This window comes from Pseudochaenichthys georgianus, chromosome 14, assembly GCF_902827115.2.
Source record: "Pseudochaenichthys georgianus chromosome 14, fPseGeo1.2, whole genome shotgun sequence".
Lineage (NCBI taxonomy): Eukaryota > Metazoa > Chordata > Actinopteri > Perciformes > Channichthyidae > Pseudochaenichthys > Pseudochaenichthys georgianus.
The window spans coordinates 33,850,206-33,863,828 of record NC_047516.1 but is presented as its reverse complement, the minus strand read 5'-3'; the positions used below and the strand labels follow the sequence as shown (position 1 = coordinate 33,863,828).

At 43.2% G+C, this 13,623-nt stretch overlaps 1 protein-coding gene across 4 annotated transcripts in view; it reads left to right on the top strand.

The window, feature by feature from the left end:
- usp25 (ubiquitin specific peptidase 25) overlaps nt 1-13,623 on the top strand; it is a 51,608-nt gene that overhangs the window by 26,775 nt on the left and 11,210 nt on the right. For 2 of the 4 annotated variants that reach the window (XM_034098487.2, XM_034098489.2), the window contains exons 10-18: nt 1,039-1,190; nt 2,047-2,174; nt 2,262-2,357; nt 3,203-3,367; nt 4,538-4,776; nt 4,862-4,932; nt 5,034-5,262; nt 6,890-7,144; nt 8,918-9,057. In XM_034098487.2, coding sequence (XP_033954378.1) covers nt 1,039-1,190; nt 2,047-2,174; nt 2,262-2,357; nt 3,203-3,367; nt 4,538-4,776; nt 4,862-4,932; nt 5,034-5,262; nt 6,890-7,144; nt 8,918-9,057 — 1,475 coding nt within the window. Of the gene's footprint in view, nt 1-1,038; nt 1,191-2,046; nt 2,175-2,261; nt 2,358-3,202; nt 3,368-4,537; nt 4,777-4,861; nt 4,933-5,033; nt 5,263-6,889; nt 7,178-8,917; nt 9,058-13,623 lie in introns of all 4 variants that reach the window. The other 2 variants (XM_034098486.2, XM_034098488.2) reach the window with 1 other exon arrangement.

The following is a 13,623-nucleotide window of genomic DNA, read 5'->3' as shown; positions in this document are numbered from 1 at the left end:
TATTGTGATGCTTTGGCAACATTGTTTAATATAACTTTCATGCCAATAAAGCCCCATTGAATTGAATTGAGAGAGAGAGAGAGAGAGCTCCTGTCAGACTCCTGTCAGACTGAGAGGCTCAGTGAGCTAAAGGACTCTCAGTGGGTCTCAAACGTTTTGGTCACCATTAATGTAAACAATTATTTCCGAGGCACACGTTTATAATGATCATTATAGTTATAAAAAAATAAGAGCATAAATCAAAAACAGGTATGAAATACTATATGACAGTAAAACAAGAATAAAGTTTAAAACGGTGATTTGTAAAATATCCAAAAAGTAAATCTGTTTACAGTTCTGTTTCATATGGGTGTTGAGAGAGGTATCCATAGATCTCTTCATGTTGCTCTCAAAGTGCAGCATATTGATGCATTTAACTTCAATATTTAAAAATAAATCTTCCTGGGGGAGCATGCCCCCGGACCCCCCTATGTGAGGTCCACACACCACCTATAAAAATAGCACTTTACCCCTGCTTACACCTATATGCCTCGAGCCTTCATTGTAACTGTCACACTGTGTATTTGCGTGGGGAGTGTTGCAGTAGAAATTTCCACTGCGGCGCCCGGTACATTGATGGGAAACCCTAAATGTTTGAGCACCCTCTATGAAACGTCAAGCTACCCCACAGCACCCCAAAATAAATATCTGGCGCCGCCACTGAGCCTGACTTGTGTTGGGGGGGCCCAACTTTTTTTTTCTCCAAAGGGGGGGCCTGACAGAAAAAGTTTGAGAACCACTGGGTTAGGGGGAGCTTGTCCCTGCACAAGGGCCTGCCTAGTTGATCAGCGCAAGCAATCATCTTCTCTGTATTTGTTATGATGGTTTATGTGCTGGCACTCTATAGGAGCTATGTGGACACCGGCACTACTTGCTCTTTCTCTCTCGCAGGGTGATCACACATTTACCTTTTATGGATAACCCTTACACTTTGTAACACATCAGCTGCACTATGAATGCTCATCTGTTAACTACTATTGTACGTGTGTAATTCCACAGGAAAAAAGTTTGAAAACACAGAGATGTTTGGGCAGTACCCGCTGCAGGTGAACGGCTTCAAGGATCTGCACGAGTGTCTGGAGGCCGCGATGATCGAGGGTGAGATCGAGTCCCTGCACTCTGCAGAGAACTCAGCCAGATCTGGACAAGAGGTCAGTGCCACCAGTTGTTTCCACAACAGTTTGTGCCCCATGGAAATGATTCCTTAATTCCATGGGGCATAACACCAGGTCAAAGACTTAGGTTTCAGTAGCCAAGGGCAACCAATCCGGTCTTTTTCTTTTGGGATTATGCAGTGGATCCTCTTCAAAGGGCACACCTCCTTGGCCTTTTGTCACACCTTTGCTATTCTGGATCTGATCTCTGTTTAGTTGTAGTCTTACCAACACTGTCCCAGAGTAGCTGGAAGCAGCTTGTAACCAGGCCAGTACACAGATCAGTAAAGCACCCACTGCAGCCATGACAATGAAGAAAGGGAGCATTAGAGACACTCAAACCAATCCAGGGCTTTCCAAAGGAACGTGCTAGCACACAATTAATTATTGTTTGTTGTGTTATTATACTCACAAGTTGTTCATTTCATTTGCTTTTAAAATGGAAAATAGAGTGAGCTCATGTCAATTAAATGGTTTGAACTGGTTCTGAATGTGTAGAACCCTGAGCACTTTATTGGTATTTGAAGGAACCAGTGACCGAGTTTTAGTGGAATAGGGAATATGTTGGTTTATTTTAGGATTCAATTTAAGCCTACTGTATGTCAATTGTTTTTAAAAAGATTATTAATGTTGTTTTCTTTATATTTTCTTCAGCTATTGGCACCAGTGCCCCTTATAATAAATGTTCGCATAGACCCCTAATACAGAGTTTAGGGACGTCACTAAACCACAAGGTACCACTGGATGTGTGACAAGTGAATGTTTAAGGAATTCTTCTCTAAAGGGAAAAGGTCTGACCAAACTCTATGTTTACACAACATTATTAAAACTCAATATCCACATTTTCTTTCAGCACTGGTTCACAGAGCTCCCTCCCGTGTTGACCTTTGAACTGTCAAGGTTTGAGTTCAACCAAGCTCTGGGACGACCTGAGAAGATCCACAACAAGCTGGAGTTCCCCTCCATGCTCTACATGGACAGGTACGAGCAGTTTGTCTCTGCAGTAAATAACAATTAATCCCATGTAAGTAAATGATGAACACCTCTGATGTGTTTTTGTTTTGTCAGGTACATGGACAGGAACAGGGAGACAACCAGGATCAAGAGGGAGGAGATCAGGAGGCTGAAAGAGCATCTGACTCTTCTGCAACAGCGGCTGGAGAGGTACTTTTCTCCAGTGTTCAACAATAACTGTTTTAGCAAAGGTCAACAAAGACGTAATGGAGAGTCATGTTGTGCTCTGAGCCTGCCTTCTCTTCGCCTGCCTTTAATTCCTTTAAGGCATAATATGAGGCGGTCCCCCCGCCTGGATCCTGATGGGGTTATTACGCTGCTATTTTCTAAATAAATCAATAATTTGACACAACACATTGATTTAAACATGATTCTAATGATTTAGAAATGATTGTATTCCTATCACTAAGGAAACATAGGCATTCTACTGTGTAGAAAGGGTTAAACTGCAGCTGCAGAAATGCATCTTAAAATGACGGCAGCCTGTATCAAGGTGTCTGTAACTGTGAAGTCTGTTCACATTTTCTTTTATATTAACCAGTCTTTAAACACTGCCACAGCCCACACCTGTTACTAGTGCCACTTACTGTCTTCTACTCCTACCGTTAGTGTTTACTTCCTGTCGTCTTCTGCTGATTTCTCTGTCGTCCAGCACTCTGTCTTTTAAACTCTCTCCTTCTCTTGCTCTGTTTTCTCGTTCTTCTTCTCTTTTGTAGTCACCATGAATCCAAACAACCTGCTGGCCACAAATATAAAAATGCTTATCCAAAATTGTATTTATGGTGTTTTTGGAGAGAGAAATACGTATGTGTTCTTTTGGCCAAAACTGATGTACATTTTCCCTTGAATAGAGTGTCCTTTGCAACGTTTTGATTACAAGAAAGATCAGACCAGTTGATGTCCAAATTGACAACGTGTAGGAGGTCATTATTTCTCCCTCTCTGGGCTCACCTACATCTCTTTGACACTCACCCTGACTCTCTGTTCCCTCTCAGGTATCTGAGTTATGGCTCAGGCCCCAAGAGGTTTCCTCTGGCAGATGTCCTCCAGTATGCCATGGAGTTTGCCTCCAGTAAGCCTGTGTGCACCTCCCCAGTGGAAGACATTGACACATCAGCTCCCCCTGGTGGTACAACAGGACAACAGCTGCCCTCACAAAGGCAGGTTCCATAAAAGATATCCTGCTGTATGTTATCAGTGCTTTCCCTCCTTCCACCACTCGCTGTGTTTCAGGAGCAGGAAGCATGGGAGTGCAAAGTCAAGCAATGGGAAGAATCAGTGGAAATGAATTCCACAAGCATCTCATATTCTCTTTTACTAGTAATCATCAGAATGAGAATCAAAATTGGAATTTTATTTAGTGTATAATTGTCTGTATATAAACACAGTTGGAGGAATTAGATTGTAAAGAAGAAGCAAACTATTAAAACTACTTTAAATAAAAAAGTAAGTATACAGATAATATGAAAAATGTATATGAAAAATGACATATGTGCATTATATTACAATTGATAGAGCTGTGTAATTTAAAAAAAGATCATAAGGAACAGAAATGAGCAAAATATAAAGTAGACTTCTCCAAGTCTACAAAACACATGTAGACCGGATAAGCGTACTCCCAGGCCCCCTCCAGGATCCTTGCGAGAGTAAAAAGCTGATCCGCCACCGGAGTACTTTTCCCAGAAATAGTTCCGATAGTTCCTGGAATGTTGCGTTCACACCAAAAATATCTTTTTTTTCTGGAACCTTTTCACCCCTTTTTAGTCCCTGCTAGAGAGCAGGGACTTTCATGAGAGAAAAAAGGTTCCAATTTCTATTGGCTGGGCGAATTGCAAACCACGCCCCGTAAAACGCCATTTTATTTCCTCGCGTTAGCATTATTAGCATTAGCCCAGCGCACCAACGGAGAGAGACTAACTTATGGCAACACAAAATAAAACGTGGGATCGGTGGAGTGATGAGGAGGTGTCTGTGCTTCTGGCGATTTACCCGGGGCTTCGGGTGGCGATTTACTGCCACCCAAAGTCCCGGACTCTGGGGGGCTCCGGGACTTCGGGTGGCAGTATACGCTGTGAAGTAAACCCAAAGCAGAAGAAGAAGAAGTGACGTCAGCGGCTTCATTTGCGTAATCCTCCCTCAGGGACTTATTCCGGTGTGAACGCGATTTACTAGATAGTTTCGGGGGAAATAAAAGTTCCGGGAACTATTCCTGGGAAAAGTACTTGGTGTGAAAGCGCCTATTGGGGCCGAAAGTTTTGGTATATTGGCAGACCCTTTTATAATGATGCTTTTAAAATTGTTTCTGACATACCCTTACCTTCTCCCTGCAGCACAACAGAGCAGGACTCCCTGCCGGCTGCAGAGAGCTCAGGCCCTGCCTCTGCTCCCACCACAGCTCCCACTGCAGCCCAGCAGCACAGGATACCCATCCATAAGCCCTTTACCCAGTCCCGGTTACCCCCCGACCTCCCCATGCACCCCGCTCCGAGGCACATCTCTGATGAAGAGCTGAGGGTGCTCGAGGGCTGCTTGCACCGTTGGAGGAGTGAAGTGGAGAATGACACTCGTGGTAGGTCCTTCATCATGAATGACGTGTTCCTCTGTTAAAGCAGAACGCATCTTACTAAGATATGTTGTTCATTTCTTCCTCCCAGATCTGCAGGGCAGCATAAACAGAATCCACAGAACTGTTGAGTTAATGTACTCTGACAAATCAATGATGCAGGTGAGCAGCACTTTTCTATAATCAGCCATATTTGCAATATACAGTATATCCCCATCAACTGCTTGTTATCAGCTTTTTTAATGTCCTGTCTCTTGTTCCAGGTTCCATACCGGCTCCATGCAGTGCTTGTCCATGAAGGCCAGGCCAATGCAGGCCACTACTGGGCTTACATCTACGACCCCCATCAGCGCTGCTGGATGAAGTACAACGACATCTCCGTCACCAAGTCTTCCTGGGAGGAGCTGGTCAGGGACTCCTTTGGAGGCTACCGCAACGCCAGTGCCTACTGTCTGATGTACATCAACGACAAGAAGCCCTTCCTCATAGAAGGTACACAGGGACCACGCTTTAGCCAGCAGTGGGGATCATTTGGAGGCTATCGTTGTTTGCCTCTGTTCATAATTCAGATATTATTGTGACATAAACAGATATTAGCTTTCTATTAGACCCCGGTAATTATACAGCCTTACCCCTGAGCTTTTTGTTCATTTAACACTTATCTAATATATCACTTTAAAAAAAGTTTTGAAGCTGAAGCCGTATCTCCTCTTGGACAGATTGTAGTGATTTGGCCACTTAAGACCTGCTGTTGAAGTGAAAATGACAAAATAGAACAAGAACAATTGAGTTCTTTTTTTCTATCATTGTCTTTCAACGTTGTAAGACACACTGGAGACAACAACAAGAAACATACATGTCATCAATGTCAAAAATAATAATACAATTCAAAAGATATCAACTGACACGTAAGCACTTTGAATAGTTACCTTTGTAACATTATTAACACAAATACAGCAATACATTTAAATATATACAACAAATGATATAATGTATGAATAAATAAAGAGCATAGGTTTGAGTTTTAAGTCGCTCGATAACAAAAGCGCTTTTATTTCTAGTATTCTAAGTGTAGCACTGAAAATAAGTAGACATTTCTGTTCAAATTATTTCTACAAAGATTATTTGGCATTATTATTATTATTATTATTACATTATGGCGCATTTCCACTACACCGCGGTATAAGCGTGCCGTGCCCGTTTTTGGTTGCGTTTCCACTAGGCGTAGTTCTGGCTAGCGGGTACTTTTTCACAGTTTTTCTGGCTCTCCAAAATCGAGGTTCTTTCCGGGCCAACAACCGGGCTGAGTATGCTAAACTAGTGAGAGAATCGCTGGCAACTACAACAAGATGAACATATTTGACCGTGATTTAATTGTAATACACGTTTCAAAATGATGCCGAAGTAACAACATACTGATACCGGTTAGTAAAAACCATGAATTAATGCTTTGACAAGTCTGCAGACAGACGGCAGGCGAAAAACCTTTTAAAACGCGTGTTTTCTGAATAGAGATCGGCTAAGCTAACGTTGTAAATGCTCCGACCGTCCACACTCACAACAACGGCCTATACATACATAAATAAAGCAGAGACTGTATTCTCCATGACACAGGCAGTCTGTGGTTTGTACTTGTTTAACTTTTGTCTAGTTTCTGAACAGATATGAGGAGCTGTGAGCTCTGAGTGCTAACAGCTAACGGCTGATGTTGGTTTTGTGGTTCTCATTGAAGATGACGTCACGGCTCGGCCTACACTGCGTTACCATAGATACTACCCCAGTTCCTAAACTGTAATGGAAACGCAGCATAAAGTGAGCCTGGCCTAATGAGGCCTAGCCATACCGTACTAAGCCGAGCGAGGCCCTGCAGTGGGAAATTAGAGTATCAGCATTACAACTGAGGCGTGTGGCGTAGTGGATAGAGCCTAGGTGTTGGGATCAGGGGGTCACAGGTTCAAACCCCACTGCACTCAGCATGTCGTTGTGTCCCTGAGACACTTCACCCCAAAGTGCTCCTGTGGGGATTGTCCATAGTATTGAGTATGTAAGTCGCTTTGGATAAAAGCGTCGAACATGTAATGTAATGTACAACCATTGTCTCTTTGTGTTGTTTGTGCAGAGGAGTTTGATAAAGAAACGGGACAGATCCTCAGCGGCATGGACAAGCTGCCTCCTGACCTGAAGCAGTATGTGAAGGGGGACAACGAGATGTTTGAGAAGGAGATTCTGGAGTGGGACACCCTGCAGGCCCGCAAGGCCCAGCAGGAGAAGCAGGCCCTGGCCGCAGCCTTAGCAGCAGCAGCAGCAGCAGCAGCTTCCAGCACCTCCTCCCCTCAGCCCATGAGTATCGAGTCCAGCCCTCCAGACAACTCAGGTCAGGGTCATGAGTCTCAACAGACACAGCAGAGTAAGTCATTGAGAATCAATACTTGGTAGGAGAATAAACACAGCCAAAAGAATGTGTCCCCTGTAGTTATTAAAGGATATGCCATCAATCTTACTCTCCAGCTCTACTGCTCTTGCTCTTTGCTAGTTTATCAGTTTTTAGGCAATGTGGTGTCATTTTAGCGCTCCCCGTCAGGTATGTCGCCAAGTGCGTTTACATATACAAGGAATCTGCTTTGGTGTAAACGGGTTCATACATAAACCTAGTAAGAGGAATTGCATTTATTTATTTTTTATCAGAAATATAACTATTATACAATTATTACAAAAATAAGAGGAAATGTTTGCAACAAATATAATAGAAATACAAAAAAGGTAAGTACAATAAACATATGACAAATTATGCTGAAAAACTAAATAAAAGATGTACAGGATATCATCATTTGAATGAGTGTGAGAACTGCTTTCAAGAGGTATCATTGTGCCCAAAAAGAGTAAGGTTAGCAGTATTATGTATGAGGAGTATATCCGAAAATAGATGTTTGTGGAAAATATTGTTCCATGTCTCTTATGAATGCAAATCTGTGACTCAGCGAAGTATCAGAGAAAGAGAACATGGGTACTGCAATTTATTAATGTTTAGTGTCGCAAATGAAAAACGAATTGTTGCCTATTAGAGATAACGTACCAGCAATCTTTTAGGATTAGAGGACACAGAGTCCAACCCTAGACTCTGTGTCCAACACATGTCCTGCAATACATCTGCTACTGCTGCCCAGCTGCTTCACTGTTTGTAAAAGGAAATAAATCATCATTTCATTTTAAAAAGTAACTTCCTATTCCCTGCTTCACAAACAATACTGACATCCCTGTGCCAGAGTCCTGCATCGGGTCGGGTACCCGCGGGTACCCGACGGGTGACCCGCAAAAAAGGTGATTCGCGGAACGCTTTTTTCCGGGTTCGGTTCTGGGTAAAACAAAGATGATGCGGGTCGGGTCGCGGGTGTTGCATAATAAATATATTGAAATAATGATAATTTAGTTTAAATCCTCAGACTTCTCCCCCGTGGGACCGTGCATAATCATAACCTCTGCAGCGCATCAATCTGCTGCTGTGCGCGCCACATTCGAAATGGCTGAGGTGAAGCTCTCTAGCGGAGAATACAGCATTTTCAATAACACTTCCTCAAGAGCGAAACCCAACGTCTGGGAGGCTTTTGGTTCCTAGATGGAGAAAATAACCAACATCCCACGCTTTTTGAGACAAATATGCAACTGCATGTGTTAATAATTGCACGTTTTCACTGCTCATATATAGGCTATGCGGGTTCGGGTCGGGTCGCGGATCTTGTGCCGACGGGTCGGGTCGGGTTGCGGAACTAATTGGCAATATGTGCGGGTAGCGGGGCGGGTTCGGTATTGCACGTCGTGGGTGTGGGGCGGGAGCGGGTCTTGAAAATCAGACCCGTGCAGGACTCTGCCCTGTGCTCCTCCGAGTCTGTCTCACAGTCCGGGGATGTGAGGACAGCGAGGACACATACAGGGAGGCTTCATAGAGGAAATGGCGGTCAATATGAACAACATTGGAGCTAAAACACTTAATAACCTTCATTATGTGTTAGAGAAAGAACATAAGATAGGTTGATACAAATAAAGCTGTTAAAAGCCACTGTGTTGAAAGAGTAAAGAAACGTTTACAAATAAAACTTTGAAAGGCCCAAGAACCATGCGTTTCTCTTATTGTGTGGTTTTCCTCTATCAGCGCCCCAGCAGGACCCAGAGTACATGGAGCAGCCGTCCCCCACCAACGACTCCAAGCAGCTGCAGGAGGACACTGAGAGGGCCATCTCCAGGGCCGCGTCCGAGCAGGAGGCCAGGAGCCCCGAAGCTTTGTTAAACGCTGTATGTAACACATGGAGTGCAACACTCTCACTCACTCTTTAATGTCACTTTGTTCATTTTGGTTACCAAAACTGCATGGAGTCATCTTTGTCATTATTTAGTCATTATTTACCCAGGGTCCGATTTCATTTATCAAATCAAGTGATATTTTTGTCTCCTGGCTGTCATATTCAAGAAAAAAAAACAGTTGAGAAATTAACTGTGTATCCCTAATCACATTGTAACCCCACTAACGTTGCCTACTTCTTTATTTGCATTTGAGCTTATAGTTTAGGTCAGGGGTGGGCAATTATTTTTTCCATGGGGCCACATGAGAAACAAAAAATATTGTGGAGGGCCGGGCCAAAAGGCTGAACTCAATTCTGCATAATATTAATTTTATTTCTTTATAAAAAGCAGTAAATAGCATTGTTTTGACAAGCTGGTAAGAGTATATGTTATAGTTGAGCAATGAAAAAGTGAGGTTGCCGTACAAAAATGTAATTTATTCAATCAAATTTCCCAAAACAATGGTAAACAAAATGTGAACGTTTTTCACCATTTCTGACTCATGAACATTTTCAGTCGCATTCACTACAAAACACATTTTGAGTTTCATATACTTTTGGAAAGTTGTGTAAAGGTTCTTAGCATTCTTAAGACATCACAACATTGTGTTTGTGCTCCAAACATTCAGCAAGGTACATCATATTGAACTGTCACTGAACATCACTGAACTGTGATTTTGAGAAAAAGGCTTCCAAAGAAAGTGTCCCAGTTCACTGCTAGTTGGTGCCTTTACATGCCTACATTTGTAGTCTAACCACCTCATTTGGTGTTTTTAAGTTCTTTTTTCTTGTTCAGTGAGAGAAATCTAGTCTCTGCTGGGCTTTAACGAGTGCATCGAAGTCAGGTTGAATGTCTGAGGTGGAGATGCGAAGCACAGCTGACAGATGATCATCAGTGAGGGAGGATCTATACCTGGATTTCATAAACTTCATCTTTGAAAATGTTTGTTCACATATGTAGGTAGAGCCAAAGAGAACCAACATCTTCTGAGCATGTCTCCTCATGTTTGGAAAGTTCTCCTCCTTGAGAGAAGAGTATAAATCCAGCAGAGATCCTGACTTAAAGCGCTCTACCAGCATCAGACTGCAGGTCGATGAGTTCCAGCTGAACATCACTGGGTGCATTATCCACACTGCAGGTAAAGGGAGAGGAAATCACGAGCATTTCATCCTCGATTGTTCGGAGATCTTCAAATCGCCTTGAAAACTCACCATGCAATGCTCCCAACATGGATGAGTACCTTCGGAGGTGATCAGCTGATGGTGTGACTTCTTTCAGGGTTTGCTTGTGAGTGAGAGTGTTGCTCTCCAGTTGGCTTGAAAGAAACTGCATCTTTGTCATGAAAGCCTTCACCAGGCTGTGCCTTTCATGAACAAAAAGGCCCTTGCCTTGCAGTTTGGTGTTCAGTTCATTCATCAGTACAGGCACATGTTCTCATCTGAGAGCTCTGGGATGTCTTTGCCTTTCTTCTCACAAAACTCTCGAATCTCTGCTTTCAGGTCCCAAAGTCTTTTTAGCACTTTGCCCAGGCTGAGCCATCTGACAGCTGTGTGGTAGCCGATGTCACGATGCTCAGTCTCATGCTCCTCCAAAAGTGCAATAAACTGTCTGTGATTCAATGCCTGTGCTCTGATGAAGTTTACTATTTTAGTAACAACATCAATAACATGGTGAATTGTTAGCACTGACTTGCACAGCACATGTTGGTGTATAATACAATGCAAAAATACCAGTTTCTGATCTGCGTCGATTTCAGTCACTTTATCTTGCATACATTTCAAAAGTCCAACATTTTTACCTGTAAGATTTGGACAACCGTCCGTTGTGACACCTGCCAGTCTGTCCCATTTCAGTCCCAGCGTGTCCATGCACGCATTTACCTCCGTGAACAGATCGCTCCCTGTCGTCGTCCCTTTCATCGGCCGCATTGCTGCCAGCTCCTCCGTAATCTTGAAGTCTGGCGTTATCCCACGGACAAATACGAGTAACTGCGCTGTGTCGCGGACATCACAGCTCTCGTCCAAAGCCAAGGAGATAAAGTCAAAACTTGCCACTTCATGTTGCAGCTGAAGCTCCAGATTCCCCGCAATGTCCTCGATCCTTCTCGTCACGGTTCGCCTGGACAGCGGGACTTGCTCAAAGGCTTCTTTTTTTTCAGGGCATATTAGTGCTGCAGAGTCCACTAAGCACTCTTTGACAAACTCCCCCTCTGAGAATGGCTTACTGTGTTTAGCTATTTTGTGGGATATCACAAAGCTGGTCTTGGTTGCTGCATCCTTGCATGTGTGAAGCTTGGTAAAAAAGCCTTGCTGCTTTTGCAGCTTAGCTAGCAAAGCGTTCGATGTGCGCGCCCTTTCAGCATCAGTCAAGTTTTTGTATTTCTCCGCGTGTTTTGTCTCGTAATGCCGACTCAAATTGTAGTCCTTGAACACGGCGATCTGCTCCCCGCAAACTAAACACACGGCTTTACCTCCGACTTCAGTAAATAAATACTTAGCAGTCCAATTTTTGTTGAAAACCCTACATTCGGCATCTACCTTTCTTTTTTTAGCATGAGCTGACATTTTTGAGCGCTAAAGTCATCTTGTGACAATGATCCAATAACGCACACGTCTTGATTTGACGTATTGCGTCATTATGTACGTGAATAAAAAACAACTTCAAAGTCCATGCATGAGGTAAAATTAGAAAATGTTTATTTTGTAATTTCCAATTAACCTTACACGGGCCGGTCAGAGTCAACCAAAGGGCCGTATGTGGCACGGGGGCCGTACAATGCCCAGGTCTGGTTTAGGTGTTCTGACCTCACTGTTTTTGGTTTGGCCTCACAGCTCTCATAATGACGAAGAGGGTTCAGCCTCACAGGTCTCATAATGACGAAGAGGGTTCAGCCTCACAGGTCTCATAATGACGAAGAGGGTTCAGCCTCACAGCTCTCATAATGACGAAGAGGGTTCAGCCTCACAGGTCTCATAATGACGAAGAGGGTTCAGCCTCACAGGTCTCATAATGACGAAGAGGGTTCAGCCTCACAGCTCTCATAATGACGAAGAGGGTTCAGCCTCATAATGACGAAGAGGGTTCAGCCTCACAGCTCTCATAATGACGAAGAGGGTTCAGCCTCACAGGTCTCATAATGACGAAGAGGGTTCAGCCTCATAATGACGAAGAGGGTTCAGCCTCACAGCTCTCATAATGACGAAGAGGGTTCAGCCTCATAATGACGAAGAGGGTTCAGCCTCACAGCTCTCATAATGACGAAGAGGGTTCAGCCTCACAGCTCTCATAATGACGAAGAGGGTTCAGCCTCATAATGACGAAGAGGGTTCAGCCTCATAATGACGAAGAGGGTTCAGCCTCATAATGACGAAGAGGGTTCAGCCTCACAGCTCTCATAATGACGAAGAGGGTTCAGCCTCATAATGACGAAGAGGGTTCAGCCTCACAGGTCTCATAATGACGAAGAGGGTTCAGCCTCATAATGACGAAGAGGGTTCAGCCTCACAGCTCTCATAATGACGAAGAGGGTTCAGCCTCACAGCTCTCATAATGACGAAGAGGGTTCAGCCTCATAATGACGAAGAGGGTTCAGCCTCATAATGACGAAGAGGGTTCAGCCTCATAATGACGAAGAGGGTTCAGCCTCACAGGTCTCATAATGACGAAGAGGGTTCAGCCTCATAATGACGAAGAGGGTTCAGCCTCATAATGACGAAGAGGGTTCAGCCTCACAGGTCTCATAATGACGAAGAGGGCAGCTGTTTTTCCAGAAAAGAAACTACAACAGACAAACAGACTCGGTGACGAGCCAACAAACCACACCAAACCAAAGCTTAAAAATAATGAGTACTGTGCACAGAGACTCACAGGTTGGTCAGAACAAGACATCGGCCCTCACTGGCCAACGAATAATAGGTTCCAAATCTTTCACTCTCTGCTGAGCTGCTGTGAGAGATAGTATCACAAAGAGGACATTTCTTATTCTAATATAAGAACTTTAGGAATTGTAATGCATTTTAGAACAGAATGACAACTAAGGAGTTTTCCACCATTGCGCCCATTGAGGCTGAGTATTGAAAGTGATTTCATCTATCAGGCAGTATGTTCGATGGGTGCTGCTCTTCCTATATTCCACTGTGGTTTCTCCTCGAATCTTATCGAGCTAAAATTAGAATAAAGACACACGTGAGAGCTTTATATGCCAATTCTTAAAAGGGACATTTGTATGGTTAAGCTAAAGTGTGTAGTTATTTTTGTTCTTTTGGTGAAAGTAATAATACAATACCATAAATGTAAAATAAAATAAATGTCTTACAAATACAGATGAGTATTACAATTTACTAAACCATATATTTGTAATGTTAACCAAAAACTGAACATCTGTTTTTTATTTTAGAAATAAATATTATTGGTAAACTGAACTAATGAAAGTCAATATTATAATTGGCGAGTACATACATTTAATCTGCTATCAAAATAGGAGGACATTTTTATTTTTAAATGTTCATCTCCTTTCCA